The sequence below is a fragment of the Camarhynchus parvulus genome, chromosome Z (genome assembly GCF_901933205.1).
Source record: "Camarhynchus parvulus chromosome Z, STF_HiC, whole genome shotgun sequence".
Lineage (NCBI taxonomy): Eukaryota > Metazoa > Chordata > Aves > Passeriformes > Thraupidae > Camarhynchus > Camarhynchus parvulus.
The window spans coordinates 12,068,897-12,085,838 of NC_044601.1; the positions used below are offsets into that span (position 1 = coordinate 12,068,897).

General features: G+C 52.2%; 1 protein-coding gene across 1 annotated transcript; it reads left to right on the forward strand.

The window, feature by feature from the left end:
* Positions 1-4,285: 4,285 nt before the first annotated feature.
* Positions 4,286-9,336, forward strand: FOXE1 (forkhead box E1). Its single transcript, XM_030968776.1, is given in 2 exon segments — positions 4,286-4,418; positions 4,421-9,336. Coding segments are annotated over 2 exon segments (879 nt in total). The 5' UTR covers positions 4,286-4,388; the 3' UTR covers positions 5,270-9,336.
* The last annotated feature ends 7,606 nt before the right edge of the window (positions 9,337-16,942 follow it).

The following is a 16,942-nucleotide window of genomic DNA, read 5'->3' on the forward strand; positions in this document are numbered from 1 at the left end:
GCAGCGTCCTGAGGGAATGCTCAGAGGTGGTGTTCTGCTCTGAGAGAGCCTGCCCTGCCCACCGGCACCTGCCCCTGTTGCAGCTCACCCGCTGCAGGTCCTGTTTCCACCCAAGAGCCAGGGGAGCTGCTGGGCTGTCAGGCAAACATGCTGGCTGCCCTGCCTCGGTGGAACCACGCTGGATGGAGGCTCAGGCTGCCCATGGCTCTTGCCCCAATTTCTGGCCTGAGACATGGCCTATTTTAAAGCCATCATGATGTTTTGGTTTTTTCTACACAAGAATAACCTCAACAGCTAACTCAAGTCTCCCACACAACACCGGCTATATCCATGTGATTCTCTCAGCAAGCAATTCTTTCCATTGAAAACTCAACACAGGGATGAGAAGCTGCAGTAATTTGGAAAAACAGCACAGATACTAAACAACCAGGCCACTGATGGAGAGTGAAACTAGACAAGGCAAGTGAACAGCTGGTGAAAATATGCAGTATCCTTGTAGAGTGTTGTTTTCCAGCCTCTCTTCTGCCACATCGTCATACTCCATGTCCAGCTGCACATCAGTTCGCCCTCAGAGGTTTCACCTTGGTCCCCACACCACAATCTAGCCACAAAGTGTTTCCAAAATCCAAGCAATCACCTCCTTGTTCTTGTCTCCCATGAACTCCATTTAGGTGCAAAGTATCTTAAGCTCAGTCACTCTGGATACTTCTTTGTGGAATGTGCTCTGAAAGTGCATGAATGATGCCATGCCATCACCTGTCTTATTCCAAAACGCTCAGGCTTATGGTCCCCTCTCAGATCTTAACCACAAACTGCAGGTAGGGCTAAGCACTTTGTCACAAAGTGTCATGAGGTGTGTGGCCATGATGCTCTCCACGCTTCTAACTGCAAGGTGCTGGCACCAAACACACAGCCAATAAAAACCCCAAACTTGCCATTCCATGACAGGTACAGCTGAGCTTGGGGGGGTGGCTGTGCTATGGGTATATGCTCTCACTTTACTGGCATTCAGCCAACATGATCTGGGATTTTGATTTTGCCAGAGCCTTAACTTGGGGCACATTAAATACAGTCCTGTAGTTTCTGGGACACAGAGGCAAAACCTTTCCTCACCTCGGAGAAGAATTCTAATGTAAAAACAAAACTATCAATGTGCATGAAGGGGCTGTCCACATATTTAGTGTCCACTTCTCTTGTTTGGTTGAATTGCAAGGAGCATAGGACTAAGGAAGAGCAGGGTATCCCTGTAGTCTACCTCTGAGGGAGCTCAGCAGTGTGGTTTGTAACAGGGCAACTGTGTGGGGAGTGAATTGGATTTTTTTCCATGGGTGGAAATTGCTCTTGGAGATGCAAGCAGGTGGGATTTTGATTGGGGTAATTCTCTAGCAGCTACCAGCACTAACAAACTCCACTCTTGAGAGGCCAAGGCACAGGGTCCTTGTGCAGGGTACAACTCTGCAGTGCTGTGGACTCACAATCAATGACTGCTTTGCTCAGCTGAAGGCTGCAGACCTTAGTGTCAGCAGGATCTGAGCTGAAAACTTTAGACAGAAAAAATGATAACTCTAAACTTTGTCGCAGAGATAAAAAGAAAGTTCAAATGAAAGATTTTGTATGGGTAATATTATGTAGATATCATACATTTTTGATTGTATTATGAACTTCATTATGGTGTTTTCTGTCTTACTCTTGTCCCTCCTGCAGCATGATGGAATCAAAAGAGAAAACAATGCTCCACAAACACAAACACAAACACCAACTGTTCTGCTCCAGCAACAGGCACCACTTGACTTACAGATGGAGGAAATTTGCAGTCTAAGATCCAAGAGGGTTAGTTGGAGTTTCATGTTCTCCATAGCTCCCTCCCCATGGGAACTAGTACTCAAAAGAGACACCAATGGTCAACACAAGACATACTCCTGCTCCCAGAGTAGAGGCTTGAAAGTGTTTTTAAACAGGTTTATGATAATGTCAGACTGAGAGTAGTCTCCAGGGCACTATGTTATACAACTAACACTTCACTCCCAAATATTGGCACCACAGTTTAAGCTGTGTGATGTGGAGAGGAGAAGGGACAAGAGCCAGCACATGCTGTTTGGGTATCCATTTCAGTCTGCTTTGGGCTCTGCCAAGGAAAGTGCTTACTTGGGAAAGGATTTTCAACACCCAGCAGGGAGGGCAAAAGCAGCTGTTCAGCACACCATCCGTCCTCAGCACACACCTCTTTCATTCCCCATCCTCTGCAAGTGCAAAGCGAAGCACGATCTGACTTTGCCCTCTGGAGGCATGGAATTGGCATGGCACAGAGAGACAAAGTCCCAGAGGTGACTGAACTACAGCACTGCCTTTTGGAATATCTGATAGGAAAATCCATTCCCAGCTGCAGCTTCCCACAAACCAGAAGGCAGAGCATTACTGATAAGGCAGCTTCATACCAAAGGAGATGGGTTTTGGTTTGTACAGGGTAATACTACCCTCGTCTGCTGTGCAATTAAAGAACTTGTGTTGGTACAGGATGGTTGGTTTTTTTTCTCTTGACACAAACTCTGCAGCATGTGATTTGAAATTCTGCCCAGTGTCTGCATCCAGCTACTGGACACGCTACGCGCACATGTGGGTCCACAGCAAGTGCCACTGCATGGTTTATTCTGCTAGCTTCATAGGAATTTTTGCTATCTCCCAGATTGTTGGGAAGCTGCAGAGATAAGCAGGTGGCCGGTGACTCCTGGACCCCTTATTTAGCTGGAAAGTAGGGCTGGGGTTTGTTTGCTGCATTGCTGCATGGAAATGGATATTCTCTCTCTCTCACACACACACACATACACACACAGAGACCACACACCAGATTTTTCTCCAAGCAGATAAACAGCTCAACAACTCTGTTGGACACCTCCAAGCAAGCTGTGTTTCACTAGGATAAACAGCTCTTACCTCCCCTTTCTCTCTTAAAAATAATTAGTGTAATGCCCAAAAGGGCTTTGGAAAAGCTTTTCCTACAAAGATAGGTTGAGCAGTGCACTCGTGACTTGAGTTCTGGAAGAACTGGCAGGAGACACCAAGACATGAGCAGAATCAGGTGTACAGCCATGCACAGAACCTGCACACACATCTGCCCACATCTGCTTCTTGCCTACATGCCCACCACATGCAAGCCTCGGGTCCAACCACAAACCTGTGTGTGCTGGCATTTTTTTGTACACACACTCGCCTGTCACAAACTTGACACAAACTTGACACAAACTTGACACAAACTTGACTAGTGACACACCCAGAAGCTCTCACTCAAATCCTCACCCCCACACCAGTGCCCACCCGTGCACCCTGTCATGCACACAGGTGCCTGCACACCCGCACACACTTTCCATCTCACCTTTGGGACGTCCTGCCATCCCCTTTATATTCCGGCTTGCAAGGAATCATGCCAGCAGGTGAGGAGGCTGTGCTGTCCCGAGGCCTGTGGGCATGTGTCACAGGGGTTCAAGTCCTGGGCAAGCATTCCTCACCAGCTGGCACACTCGGCTTGGCTCTGATGCTCAGCCCCAAGCATCTCAGCAAACATGAGGGAGCTGGCAGGTATGTCCCAGCATTAGCTTGTGGAGAGCCTGGCATCCTTCCTTGTTGGATGGTAGGGTCCTGTGGCATAAGCATCAGGGACAAGCCGGTCAGCTCAGGGGCACGGGAGCCTAGCCCTGTGCCAAATCGCTGCTGGGTGCCAGCTAGGAGGGCTCTAACCTCAGTGCACTCTACTTAGCACTCGGCAAGCAGACCGCGTAGCCTAAGCCCGCACTTACTATCTCTCCCCACGCAGATCTGTCACCGGCTGTATTTTTTCCAGCCTAATTTGTTTCGACAGCTTGATTTCCGCAAAGAAGCGTTGGGTTCTCAGGGCAAAGTTCCCCGGGGCCGACTGTCTGGCGCGGACCGGCAGCATCCCCTCCGGCAGCGGCGGCCGCTCATCGCTGCCACCTCTCCCCGCCCGCCGGTCCCGACGGCGTCGAGCCCTGTGGGGAGGCGCGTTAAATGCTCGTGCCCGGACACCCGCACCGGGATCCCGGAGGCACCCAGCTTCGCTCGGTGCCCGTCAGTCCTCCGGAGCTGCGGGCTCCCGACGGCGGCGGCTCCGCGGCGCCCCGACGGCGCTGCGGACAGGGACCAGCGGAGAGGGGCGGGAGGGGGGTGCCGGGCAGGGCGCTGCTCCGACCCGCGGCGGCAGCGGCGGCACGCCCGGCCCTGCCCGCGCCTCCCGGGCGCCGGGGCGTAGCAGGGGAGTGCCGGCCGCCCGGGCGCGGAGCCGCCGGACACCGCCACATAAAAGCCGCGGTCGTGCCGTGCTGCGCTTCCTCGGCTCGGCTCGGCTCGGTCCGGGGCGGAGCCACTCCGACGGCCACATGACAGCCGAGAGCCGGCTGCCGCCGGGCCCCCGCCGCCGCCCCCGCCGCTGAAGGCGGACGCTGTGCAGCCGGGAGAGGAGGCGGCGGCGGCGGTGGCGGCGGGGGCGCGGGGCGGGCGGCGCCGCCGCAAGCGTCCGGCGGAGCGGGGCAAGCCGCCCTACAGCTACATCGCCCTCATCGCCATGGCCATCGGGCAGGCGCCCGAGCGGCGACTGACGCTCGGCGGCATCTACCGCTTCATCACCGAGCGCTTCCCCTTCTACCGCGACAGCCCGCGCAAGTGGCAGAACAGCATCCGCCACAACCTCACCCTCAATGACTGCTTTGTCAAGGTGCCCCGGGAGCCCGGCCGCCCCGGCAAGGGCAACTACTGGACGCTGGACCCTCACGCCCGCGACATGTTCGAGAGCGGGTCCTTCCTCCGCCGCAGAAAGCGTTTCAAGCGCAGCGACCTCTCCACCTACCCGGCCTTCCTCGCCGAGCGCCCCGCCGCTCCGTGCCGCCTCCTCCCGCTGCCCGCCCCGCCGCCCCCCGCCGACCTGCCCCCGGCACCCGCCGCCGCCTCCTGCGCCTTCGCCGCCGCCTTCCCCGCGCAGGGCTGCGCTTCCGCCGCCTTGCCCCACGCCTACGCCCCGCTGCCCGCCGCTCCCGGGCCCTACGCGCCCGCGGGCCCCGGGCCGCTGTACGCGCCGTCGGGGCGCATCGTGCTGCCCGCCTCTCCGCCCGGCCCGGCCCCGCTCTACGGCCGCCGCTCCCCCGCACCATACCCGGCGCTGCCCCCCGCCTACGGCGCCGCAGGGCAGCTGGGTGCCGCCGAGCCCGCACCGCGGCACGGCACCTACCCTGGAGGCCCCGACAGGTTCGTCCCGGCGCTCTGACCTGTCCCAGAGAGGCCCGACAGAGCGGACCGGAGCCCGGGAGACGGCGGAGTGCGGGGGTGGCCCGGCACGGCTGCTCCCGGCGCTGCCCGGGAAGATGCTGAAGAACCTTGGGCTGCACCTACGCATTCTGCCATGTGCCCAGGCTTCCTGGCGAGGAATGTCGCAGTCAGCCCTGGGGACCTGGGGTGTCCTGTCCAGCCCTGTCCGCTCTGGGCAGAAAAGTCCTAGGGACTGACAAGTGCTTGGATTGGGCAAGCAATATCTTCTTCTTCTACAGCCTTTCCTGGAGCAGGTGCTCAAAGCTTCCTGCCAGGCTCCCACCCTCCCGGCACACCCAACCGGGCCCCTTCTGGTCTACCCAGGAAAATTTCACGTTTAAAAGTCTCTCTGCTGTTGATGATTTTTTTAAAAGAGAATTAAATGTCTGTTGGTGAGGTGAAGGAGGGAGGCAGGAGGAATCATTTCCTGGCCTCGTGCAGGCAAAGCTGTAAAAGCAGAATGCGTGGCACTGATGGCTATTGCTTTAGCCCCAGGCTTTGCACCAGCGGTGTGGCCAAGGCTGGAGAAGGTTTGGATGCCAGGGCTGCAGAAAAACATATCAAGTCACATCCTTCGAGGTGTTGTGCTCTGTGCTGCAGGGGTGGGAACAGTGGTGGGATTGGAACTACAAAAATTTTACCATGAGCATGCCCAGCCCCTGGAAGAGGGACACAGGGAGGCTGTGGGACCTCTGCCCTTGGAGGCCTTTCCAGCTTGATGGGATGGAGCCCGATCTGCCTCTGAAGTTGAAGCCAGCATTGAATCTGGACTTGTTTTGAGTGGAGACCTGGTCCTGTCCTGCGGTCTGCAGAGGTACTTACAGCCTAAATTACTTTGATCTCAAGATCAGCCCAGCTCTGTCTGTAGCCTAGAGAAATTGGCATATATAGGAGAAAACTTTTGTTTCTGGAATACAAGAGGTGGGATACAGTGCCTTTTCATCTTCAGTTGCTCCACTTTCAAGCTTTCCGGGGATGGAAAAGAGTCTGGAGAAAGATATGGAGAGGGTACAACTAATAGGAATGTCTGTGAGACAAAAGCTTGGAACTAGTTCTGTGGGGAAACTCAAGCATACCCCTCCCAACAGATCCCACCACCCTGGAAAGGGGTCTGGAGCAGTAGTGTGTACCCAGGGCTCTGCTTGGGGCTGTGGGTATAGAGGGAGCTGACACAGCCCTGCTCCCTGGTCTTTTTTTAGAGCTTCTTTTTCCCATGGAGTGGGGAACTTGTGAATCCAGGGTCAGGAGGAGGCTGGTGAGAATATCCTGCAGTGTAGTGGGGCCTTGTATGGGGAGAGGAAACGAGAAAGTGCAGCCAGAACCTCAGCAGGAGCTTTGGAAGAACAGACAGGGTGTACATACACCAGAGTCTCCCTTACCAGAGAAGGGTATAGAACTACATAGTATAACTCAGGTTGGAAAAGATCTTGGGAAATTTCTGTTCCAATCTGGTGCCCATATCAGGGTCAGCTGTGGCTCAGACAGTAGGCTCAGTCCTTTGTTGTTGAGTCTCCATCACCTCCAAGGATGGAGACAGCACAGTCTCTTTGGGCAACCTGGCTCTCCTTGTGGGGGAGAAGTTTCTCCTTGTACCCTCCATTTAGCACTTCTCTAGTCTCATTTCATATTTACTGTCTCTTATCCTACTGCGGTGCTTTGCTGCAAAGAGGTTTTGATCCCATGAAGACACCTGTATCTTCTGCTCTGCCTGTTTCATGTGAGGTCCTCAGCAGGATGAAATCTGTGTAGAGGCAGCTTTCTTGCTTTCCGTGGGTGCTGTGGTCCACATATCCAGGTGGGACATGAGAGGGGAAATGGAGGGGAGCAGGAAGGTGATTGGGTGTCCTCCCAGCACAGCTGGATGTGGAGAAGAGTAAAGCCCTCTGCAGTAGGTGGGCGGGAGAAGCTGTATGTCTGCCTTCCACGGGGCTGTGAGGTAGGGGATGAGTTTTGGATTCAATGGTTCAGAGTGCCAGGGCTGGCACATGGTGAAGCAACGTCTGGGCTGGGAGGCTGAGAGTGACCTGAGAGCACTGCCCGGTGTCCGTGTAGACCTGTCTGTGGCACTGCAGGAAGCTGTTGTCTGTACAGAGAGCTGGGGAGGCTGCTCCATGTACGGAGACAGTGGGGGCAAGCACAGACAGCAAGTGTAAGCACCGCTCAACTCTTTGGTGTGCTGAGCTCAGTCAGATTTTTCCCTTCCTGTCCTTTCTGAAGTGGTACGTTGTATCTTCCTTGTTCTTCCTGGTCCTGGCACATCCAGAAGCTGCTACCATCCTGGAGAGAGCTGTCCCAGCCAGGGGCAGGTCTCCCCAGCAGCTGTGCTAACACCTCTCCCAGCTCTCCCTTCACCATCTGGAAGAGGATCTGTACACCTAGCTGTGCCAGCTCCTAGTATTTTTGATAGCTGCTGGCTCTGCTTTAATTGCCTGCAAAGACTGGACTTTGTTGCTTTGACAGCAAGCCATGCCAACCTCTTGCTCATTTTAGGGTAGCTGGAAGAAGAGCTGTCCTGCCTTTTAATGCCTTTTTTTCCTTCCTGTAGAAGCAGTTATCAGTGTGAACCAGATAATTTTCACAGAACTGTAGCAGTGCTGGGTTGGAAGGGACTCATCAGGATCATCAAGCCCAGCCCCTGTACCTGTGCAGGACACCCCAAGAACCACACCATGTGCCTGAGAATATTGTCCAGATGCTCCTTGATCTCTGTCAGGCTTGGTGCTTGCTCTCTGGAGAGCCTGTTCCAGTGCTCAGCCACCATCTGGGGTGATATCCAACCTAAACCTCCCTCCGTGCCTCCATGACTCTTGTCATTGGTCACAAGAATGAAGAGCTTAGATGTCTTCTGGCCCTTGTTCCTCTCATTTTGTTCTCTGCTTCAAACCTCATGCCAGTTTAGAGTTCAGTCTAAAAAAAGGCCTGTGATGATGATACAGGTTTTGAGGAAGATGTTTCTGAACTCAGATAGCATCTGTAGGCAGTTCAGGGAGCAAAACTCATTGTCTGAAGGACAAGCCTGACAGATCTTGGTGACTTAGAAAGCACAGACTGGGTAGGTTCAGTGGTGTGTTGTTTCCAGAGAAGGTCTAGGTGCTTGTTCTTGTTTCTCTCCAGATCTTTTATACCTACAAACTAGGGAAACCGGTCATGTCTAGACGGTAATTTTTTTTTTGCAGCAGGTACAGCGATGAACTTGCTGCATTAAGAACCTGAGACATGGTCAAAAACTGCTTAAACTTTGGTCACAAGCAGCTAGAAACCCTGGTCAGAACTGTGAAGAGCTACTGGGACCATTCAGGGGATTCTATATCTGTGTGGGGTCTGTGCTTTGAGCTTTTTTAGGCAAAACCAGCCTTTGCTAGTGCTGGCAGTGCTCCAACCTCCCGCCTGGAGACTCCAGCAATCCCTTCCCACCAGCACTGCTGTGGTTTTGTGGCTATTCCAACCTCCCTGAGCTGTCATGTAGGCTCAGGTGCCAAGGGTGTGGGTCTGTCCAGGCTGTGCCTTGTGGCACTGAGATGTGCTGCCCCTGTGCCCATGTGTGACGTGGGACTGCCTGGCCACTGACAGAGGAAGATACACTTGTCATGTCCTTGGGGAGCCATGGGGTTGGGTCTCTCTGTGAGGATATGGGGATATGCCAAGGGGATATGTTAGACAACTGGATCTCAGTGTATGCTTGTGCCATGGGGATATGTTAAACATGTGGATCTCAATGTGTTTTTGTCTGGCACGTTGCTTGCAATTCTCAGGCACCACCAAGAATAAGAAAAAAATTACTTCTGTAAAAATTTTGATTTATTGCAAATATCTAAGAGCCTTCCTTTTAGCAATGTTAGTCCAAGTTTCAAACTAATCTTTTGATTTCTGTCAGAAGAGTCCAATAAGTCTGGATTGTAAACCTGTAGGAAACTTTTAAATGTGAGCACTGATAGAAGAGAGAGGGGCCTTGAAAATGTTCATTCCTCAAAGGACAGAGCCTCTCAGTTCCTCTTCTGCCCAAGTTCTGGTGTAGTCAGGCTCTGAGCAGACTTTGAGAAAGAAGTGGACTGTACAGCCTAGCAGAACATTATATTCTGTATTGGAGATTTTTTTTTTGTATTTACTCTTCTACTTCACTTGAAATTGAAATAAATCTTTGCATTGTTTGCAATGAAGTGTCTCTGAGTTTACTCTTTCAAGCCTTGCCTGTTCTCCTGAGAGTGGGAGACATACAGAGACATGCGTGACATGTGCTGCTTATTGCTTTTTAACCTGTTTCACCTTGGCTTTTTTGGTCTGCTGGGTTGCTGAAGACATCAGAGAAAGGAGGAGGGATGGGTCAGCAAGGCCAGGCCACAGGTGTTGTACCAAACCTCCACAACCCCTTGAGCCACCAGTCTGCTTTGAGGGTGTCCTGCCAGGCCATAAGCATGCCCCAGACACCAGTGCATGAAGCTCCATCCCAGCCATGTGTCTCTGCTAGAAAAAGGGACAGGCAGGGAAGGCTGCTACCTGTGAGGGGAACAGGAGTTCAGAGATGGGCACAGGGATTGCAGCTGGCATTAATTACTCTCTGATGCTCCAGCATGGAGCTGGGCCAGCTAAAGGAGATGTTACTGCTGGAAACATTATGTTGCCTGTCCTGTGGCAGCAGCACCAGAAATGCTTGGTCTTGCCTCCTGCACCTCAGGCCAGTTGTTTTTTTTTGGCTGCAGAGATGGAGCTCCCGCAGCCATGGGCTGACACTGCACTCACCTTGTGCAACAGCAACATCTGTGGGAGCGATTCATCCAGCAGCAGTCATGGCCTTTAGGGGCAACTCCACACCCCAGGATGATGAACTGGCTTGCACATGGGTAAGATAATGGCAGATGTTGCCCCTTCTCCCACTGAGAGGGTGGTGACTGGCTTCCTGAGGCTGTTTGGGGATAGTGAATTCTGCAGCTGTTGCCCTGTCAACAGCCCAAGCTGCCTGGAGGTCAATAAATGAGATGGGAACAGGTAGTATAATCTGCCAAGTTACCAAAGAGCAGATAGAAAAGTCTTCTTCAATAGCTTTGGGACTCCCAAGTATGATTTATCTGCCTTTGAAAGTGACAAGAAGTAGATCAAATCTGTGAGAAAGAGTAGGCAGGGGAGGCCCCTGCCATTTTGCCAGCAGGGAGTACCTTGGAAAGAGTCCAGAGCTTTGAGAGTTGTAACTGGAGAGCAGTCTGTGTAGGTGGAGCTGGACTTTAGCTGTATCCATTCCCTAGAGCTGCCATGTCAGTAACCAGAGAGGGCATCCCACTCATGTGGGACCTGGAAGTGAACTAATGTGAGCATAGGAAGGCTGATGGGGGTCTGACTTTACAGAGTCTGGTGTACTAGAATACAGTGGCCCATGCTGGCACAAAGAAACAACTTTACACACTTGTTTTGGTGTAATCCTGAAGCCCTGATTTGTTGGGAGCCTTCTCTAGACAGCAGCGCTTTTTTCTTAACTCAGTCCAGTTGAAATGTATATCTTCTCGTGTCCAAGGTCAAGAAGTCAGGTGGGAGATGGTGGCATGCGTTGTACTTGGAAGCTGGTGTTATTTTTTGGAGTTACTTTTGGATTTGGCGCAGTCATCCAACCCCTCTTTGTGCGGGCAAACTTAGGGGGAGGGAAGCCCAGCTCAGGGCTGCCAGATTGAACTCTCACCTCTTCTGCACAGGGTGCAGCTGGCCAGTGAAGTATTCTGGCCACACTGCTTGGGCTAAGAGGAAAAGAGGCTGTATCCTAGCCTCCTCTAATGGCAGGAAGTCAACAGGGCTGCTGTATGCTCTGGCTGAAAATAGCTGTGGAGAGGAGGCAGGAATATTGACTGTGGGCTGCGCAGGAGAGCTTACTGAGTTCACTGCTATCCCTTCTCCAATGCCAGGGAGCTAAGGTTCATTAGCCATTTAAGAATTGGGACAGCTGTTGTCTGGATGTGAGCTATGCAAAGAGATCCTAATTGATTAAGGAACAGCTTTTCACCTTTTTTGTTCATTGTCAGCACCAGAGCTCTTGGTCCGATCACTGAGACACAGCTTGCTTGGTGCATGAACCACTCTGAGTCAATTATCCCCGTGGCTGGCTCTTGCAAGGACACCATCTGCATCTCATGTTGACCTCTTCCACTTGGGAAAAGGTGCTCATGAATCCAGGCTGTCAGCTTCTGGGGTTAACAAACGTTGTCCGAGGCCTCGTATCACTTCTACAGCCATATGTTTTTACATATAGCCTGTCATCAGGCTCACTGGATTGCTGGCCCTAGAACTGATGAATTACATGGCGGCTCCCTAGCCTCTCTTCCTGTGTTCTCAGGTTTGTGGTGGCAAGAAGAGAGGGGGAGCAAGACTTGCAGAGTATCAGCATGGTGATGTCTGCAATGGGCAGACCGTGATGTTCGCAGAGAAGGTTTCCTTCCCTTCATCAGGAGGTGCATACTGATGGTGATGATTTCTTCCTTCTCCATCTTTGGGTACACCTGAGTTTATTGCTGTACGTGTATTCTTTTTCTGTAGTTCTCAAATTGTTTTGGTGGTTTGGGGTTTTTTTGTTGTGTTTTTTTTTTTTCTTGTTTTCTCAAAAATTACCTTTACTTGGATAACATGGGCTTGCATTTCTGCAGCAATGAGTAACTGACCACTGCAGTAGACTGGGACCGTGGTGTTGCCCTGGAGTTACAGACAGATCAGGCCACACAGAATAAATGCCTGAGTGAGAAGTGCCACGTTGTCATGGTGTGAGAGGCCATGCCTGAGTATTATTGTTGATATTGGTGGCTTTTCTATGGAGGAAGCAGAGGATGATTCAGAGCTTCGACCTTTATGTAGGAAACATTTGTTAAAAAAAAAAAGTCCTTCTTGGGTAATTTCTTTCGCATTTTGTTTCCATGGAGGTTTTCTCCACCATTCCCTTCTGGAGAAAAGGCAAAAGAAAAGTTCTCTTGAGCAACCAGGGAAAACTATTTAATGCCTTCCCATTTAAGTGGATATAAGATATAGTATCTCTCTGCCACAACAGGAACTGAACTTAAATCCAGGAAGACCCTGGGGAAACCTCATAGCACCTTCCACTATCTAAAGGAGGCCTACAGGAAAACTGGAGAGGGACTTTTGACAAGAGCCATGTGCTGGGACAAATGACAATGATTAAAGTGAAGAAAGGTGGATTTACGTCAGGTATTTGGAAGAAATTCCTGTGAGGGTGGTGAAGCACAGGCACAGGTTGCCCAGAGAACCTGTGGATGCCCCATCCCTGGATGTGTTCAAAGCCAGGCTGGATGGGTCTATGAACAATCAGCGGGGAGAAGAGATGACCTTTAAGGTCCTTTCCGACGCCAGCTATGCGGTGCTGCCGCTAGAGCGCACTGCCGGCCGCGCCGGGCGCACGGAGCGGGGCAGGCACCGCTGGGAACGGGGATCGGCCGGGTCGGGGCGGGCGCCGCTGGGAACGCGGATCGCTGGGAACGCGGATCGGCCGGCCCGGGCCCTGCGGGCGGAGTGGGGCTCGTCCTGCACAGAGAACGGTGCCCAGCTCCAAAGGCACGCACGAGAATTGCCCCTTCAGCCCGCTGTCCGAGTCTGGGCGAGCAAGCGGCCGTGCCCAGGGCCATGTGGTTAATACTGCACCGAAGCTCCGTTCTAGCGCTTTCGTGAGTTCCCAGGGAGAGGTCCGTAGCGGAGAGAGTTGACAAAAGTGTCATTATAAGGACTGCAAAGCGCAGATCGCGCTGTTTTCCACGCAAGCCTGGTTTCTTCATGTTTTCTGTGTCCTGTCAGTGAAAACCTCAGACTGTCTGAGGGAGACAGGCACAGCTCATGCTCAGCACCCCAAGTCCCTCTGGAGGCACTGAATTTCTGGGGGGCTTTGGTGAGTGGCTATTCCCCCTGCCTTATGTGAGCCCACAGCAGGAATACTGGATCCAGCTAGGGTAACCCAGTGCAAGAAAGTCATTCTTATATTGGAGCTCAGCTGAGGCCATCAAGGCAGGGAGCAGGACACAAGAGACAGGCTGAAGGAATGGGGGTTGTTCTCATAGAGAGCAGGTGAGCATGGGGTCTAACTTGCAGTCTGAAAGGGGGTTACAGAGAAGATGGAGCTGGGGTCTTCTCTGAAGGGCAGTAAGACAGAGAAGGAGACAAGGAGCTAAAGCTGTGCTGAGAGAAAGCCTGGTGGGAGATAAAGGAAAAACATTCTTTCCTTGAAAGTGGGGCAGCCCTGGAATGAGGACAAGAGGGGAATCATCTCATGTCTTGGAGAAGGTCAGCGCTTGACTAGGGAAAGCCCGAAGCAGTCTGGTCAGATTTAGCCATGTTCTGAGTAGGGGTTGGATTCAAGATCTCCAGGTGTCTCTCCTCACTTGACTTTTTCTACAGTTACATGATTTCCTGGCAGAACAGGAGAGTCAGGCCAGGTGGTGGAGCACTGATGAGCCTAGCTGGACACACAGCTCCGGTCTGTGGCGGCCCTGGCAGCATTATAAAAGTATTTATTTAAGCAGTGAACACAGGATGGGAAGGAGCGGAGCTAACAAGCCCTAAGCAGGAAGTGGTGGCCAGAGAGGGAGTGGGTATTTGCTGTCTCCAGGATTTAGTGCTTAAAGTCAATATTAGTAAATTAATTAGCAAATTTTTCTTATCGTGCAAGACCAGGCACTTATGGGATGGAATGGCTTTCGCTGACCTGTGGTGGCTTCTGGCTCTAAGTTCCTTGCCGACTTCTTTCTGCTGAGGCTTAGCTACGACTTCTTCTAAGGACAGGAAGATCCTTCCGGTTCAAAGCATCACCAATGAGCAACAGCCTGCCACAGATCACCCCTGACTTTCAGCAAATGTGGGGAGCCCCATATATTAGGAGTAATTTGAGAAGTGGAAAGCCAGGATGCACAAACCAAACTTCCCTTGTCCCATAGAGCTGGAAGCATATTTCCTGAAAGGATACTGAAAGGTAATCAGCATGTACAGAGGAGAGTCTGGCTCTCCAGGATATGATGTTAGGTTTCCTCTCTTTAGCGCTCATGTCATGGCTGTCAGCACTCAGGATGGCTTCCCGTGCTCTGCAGGAGGGGGTCAGGACCTGCAGCCCTGAGAAAAGCTCACAGGAGCATGTTCAGTCCAGCCCAGTTGACATTAACCGATTTCCTGCTGAATCTCACTAGCGAGTTCTTATGTCCACCATGTACCACAACACACCTTCATCTGTGTGCCACAAGGAGCAGGTCAGAGCATCCTGGAGGAGCCTCAGGCAGCCCTGCCAGTTTACAGCACAGCAAGATCACTGTGTCAGGCACTTACCTGGCTCCCTATGCTGGCCCCATAGCTCAGAAGCTATTTCCCTGCCCCCATATCCTTCTATTTGCCAGTAAGGAGGCTGCAGTCAGTTAAAGGTCTCTGGCCCCCCTCAGACTTCCCCTTCATGTCAGACCCAGACTATAGCTGTCATCATCCAGTTTTCACCCAGAGCGTGAAAATTTACTTTATTGGACTCTCTGTCAAGGCCATGGGTAAAGACATCTATCTTGGACTCAGGAAGGAGGGAAGAGAGGGAGAAGGTGACTTGTTGCACCTGCAAAACAGCAGCCTCCCTGTCCTAGATACAGCTGCCCTTGCCAGGCTGCCCCCAGCTCCATTCAGGCAGCAGAGCCTACCTCAGGGGTACACATGGACCACCACGAGTCCAGCCTCACACCTGAGCCCCTTCTGTATAAACAAGAGCTCTGTTATCTGTCCTCTCAACAGAGAAAGAACCAATGCATGGCCAGTTAAAGTGTTGATTAGGAGGGCTTTATCTTTCTCTTGTTCAGTTTGTGATAAGATTTGTTGTTTGCACAGGCACACCTTTCTTACTGTCTGCCAAAGATGACAAAGAGCAGCTCTAAGAGAGTGCGCAGTACCTGGGATGACTCCAGGACTTCCGAGCCACCAAAGGCATCTCCACAGGGATGGACAGAGGTGCTGGCTCTGGTTCCTGCACATCTCTACCTTCAGGGAGCTCTCCCAGCCCTCCCAGTGCAAAGGTAAGCACTGCTGCCCATGTGAGTTTCAAGAGTGAGTGTTGTCCCACGTTCATGGACACCTCACTCTGCCAGGTCTTCACCACCTCCTACAGCTCCACTTCACAATGAAGAAGGTGGAATGTGGTTGTGCTGTGCTCTCCTTGATTGATGTAAGCTGTAAGATGAGTCTAAAGCCCCCTAGAAGTTTCTTCTCCCCAAAATCTAAAGGGCTTTGGAAGCCAGGAGAGCCTAAATGTCTGCAGATGTAGAGTGGGCAGCTTGGCTGATTCCCCCTCCCTGTCAGCACTACAGAGGATTGGAGAGCGGGGAAGGGCCACTGGCTCATGCTGGTTTCTGCCATGGCACATATGGGGCTCCAGCAGGTGAAGGGTCTCCTGGCCTGCCTGGCAGCAGCCACAGCCCAGCCTTTCTGCAACACGGTGTGAGCACCACACTTGCAGGAGGGCCCCAGCACAGCTGTTGTGATGTTGCTCATCCACAACATGACCTCCAGCCTCTGGCTCCACTTCAGGCCAGTGCAGCCTCGGCTGCCTTCTCCAAGAGGCTTGGTTTAAGAGCAAACCTTAGAGACAGAAGTTCCTTCCATGCTGCAGGGGTTCCACAAGGCCTTCTTGTGGTATGTTAGATATTTGGGGTTGTGGGTGAGGTTTGAGTGGTTCATGGCAGAAGCTGAGAGATCTTGTTCAGCTGACACTGGTATCAGTGGCTCAAGGGGAGAGCAAAACCTCGAGTTAGCTGATATGCCTTTGGAGAACAAAACAGTGTCAGGATACCTGACAAGGGAAACCCATCCCTCCAGGAGCTGCCCTGGAAGGGGGAATGGAGATGGATTTGCTTTGGTATGGTGCTGCTGAATGCTTTCTGCTTTGACACCCACCAGGTGCTTTAGAGCTTCTGGCAGTGTATCTGTGGAGGTCAGGACTTCAGCACAGGGAGGCTGTGGAAGAGCTGGCAAGCACTTGCTCCTCATGTGATGTCCCTGGTACCAAAGCAGGGGTGGGATGTCAAGGGTGTCCATCGTGTCACTGCAGAGACTCTTACTGGTGTCACCAGTTAGATGTCACACAAGCTGTGACACAGAGCCTCGAGGGCTCTGGGACAGCAGCAGCAACATGTCCAGAGCCATAAGAAAATCCCCCAAATCAGGGGTGCTTGCAGGATCTGGCCAGCCTTGTGCTCTGGGAGACAGGCCCTTGGGAAGTCAGACAATGGCAATATGACCTCCACTTCTCCTCAAGAGGAGAAGGATCCCTTGTGTCAGGACATTACAGGAATATAAGAGAGCCTCTTCCCTTGCTGTGCACAGGAACAAGGATCACAAGACCCAAAACATGGGGAGAGACACAGGGCACCCAATTACCTCTGGCTTCAGGAGAAATCCTGTGTGAAGACTGGGGAGACAGGGAGACAATGACGGTGCAGAGTGTCTCCTGTCTTTGCCCCAAATGGCATTTTCTTGACAAAAGTGTGTAATTCAGCCAAGTTCCAGCCCAATGCACTCAGCTGTTTTCAACCTCTTTTGTTTGTCTTACAAGGTCAGAGTGAAGTTGCCCAGAAATTAAAAACAACAAATATTTCCAGCTTTAGGAAAGCAAGATGTTTATTGCAGATGAAAACAGGCT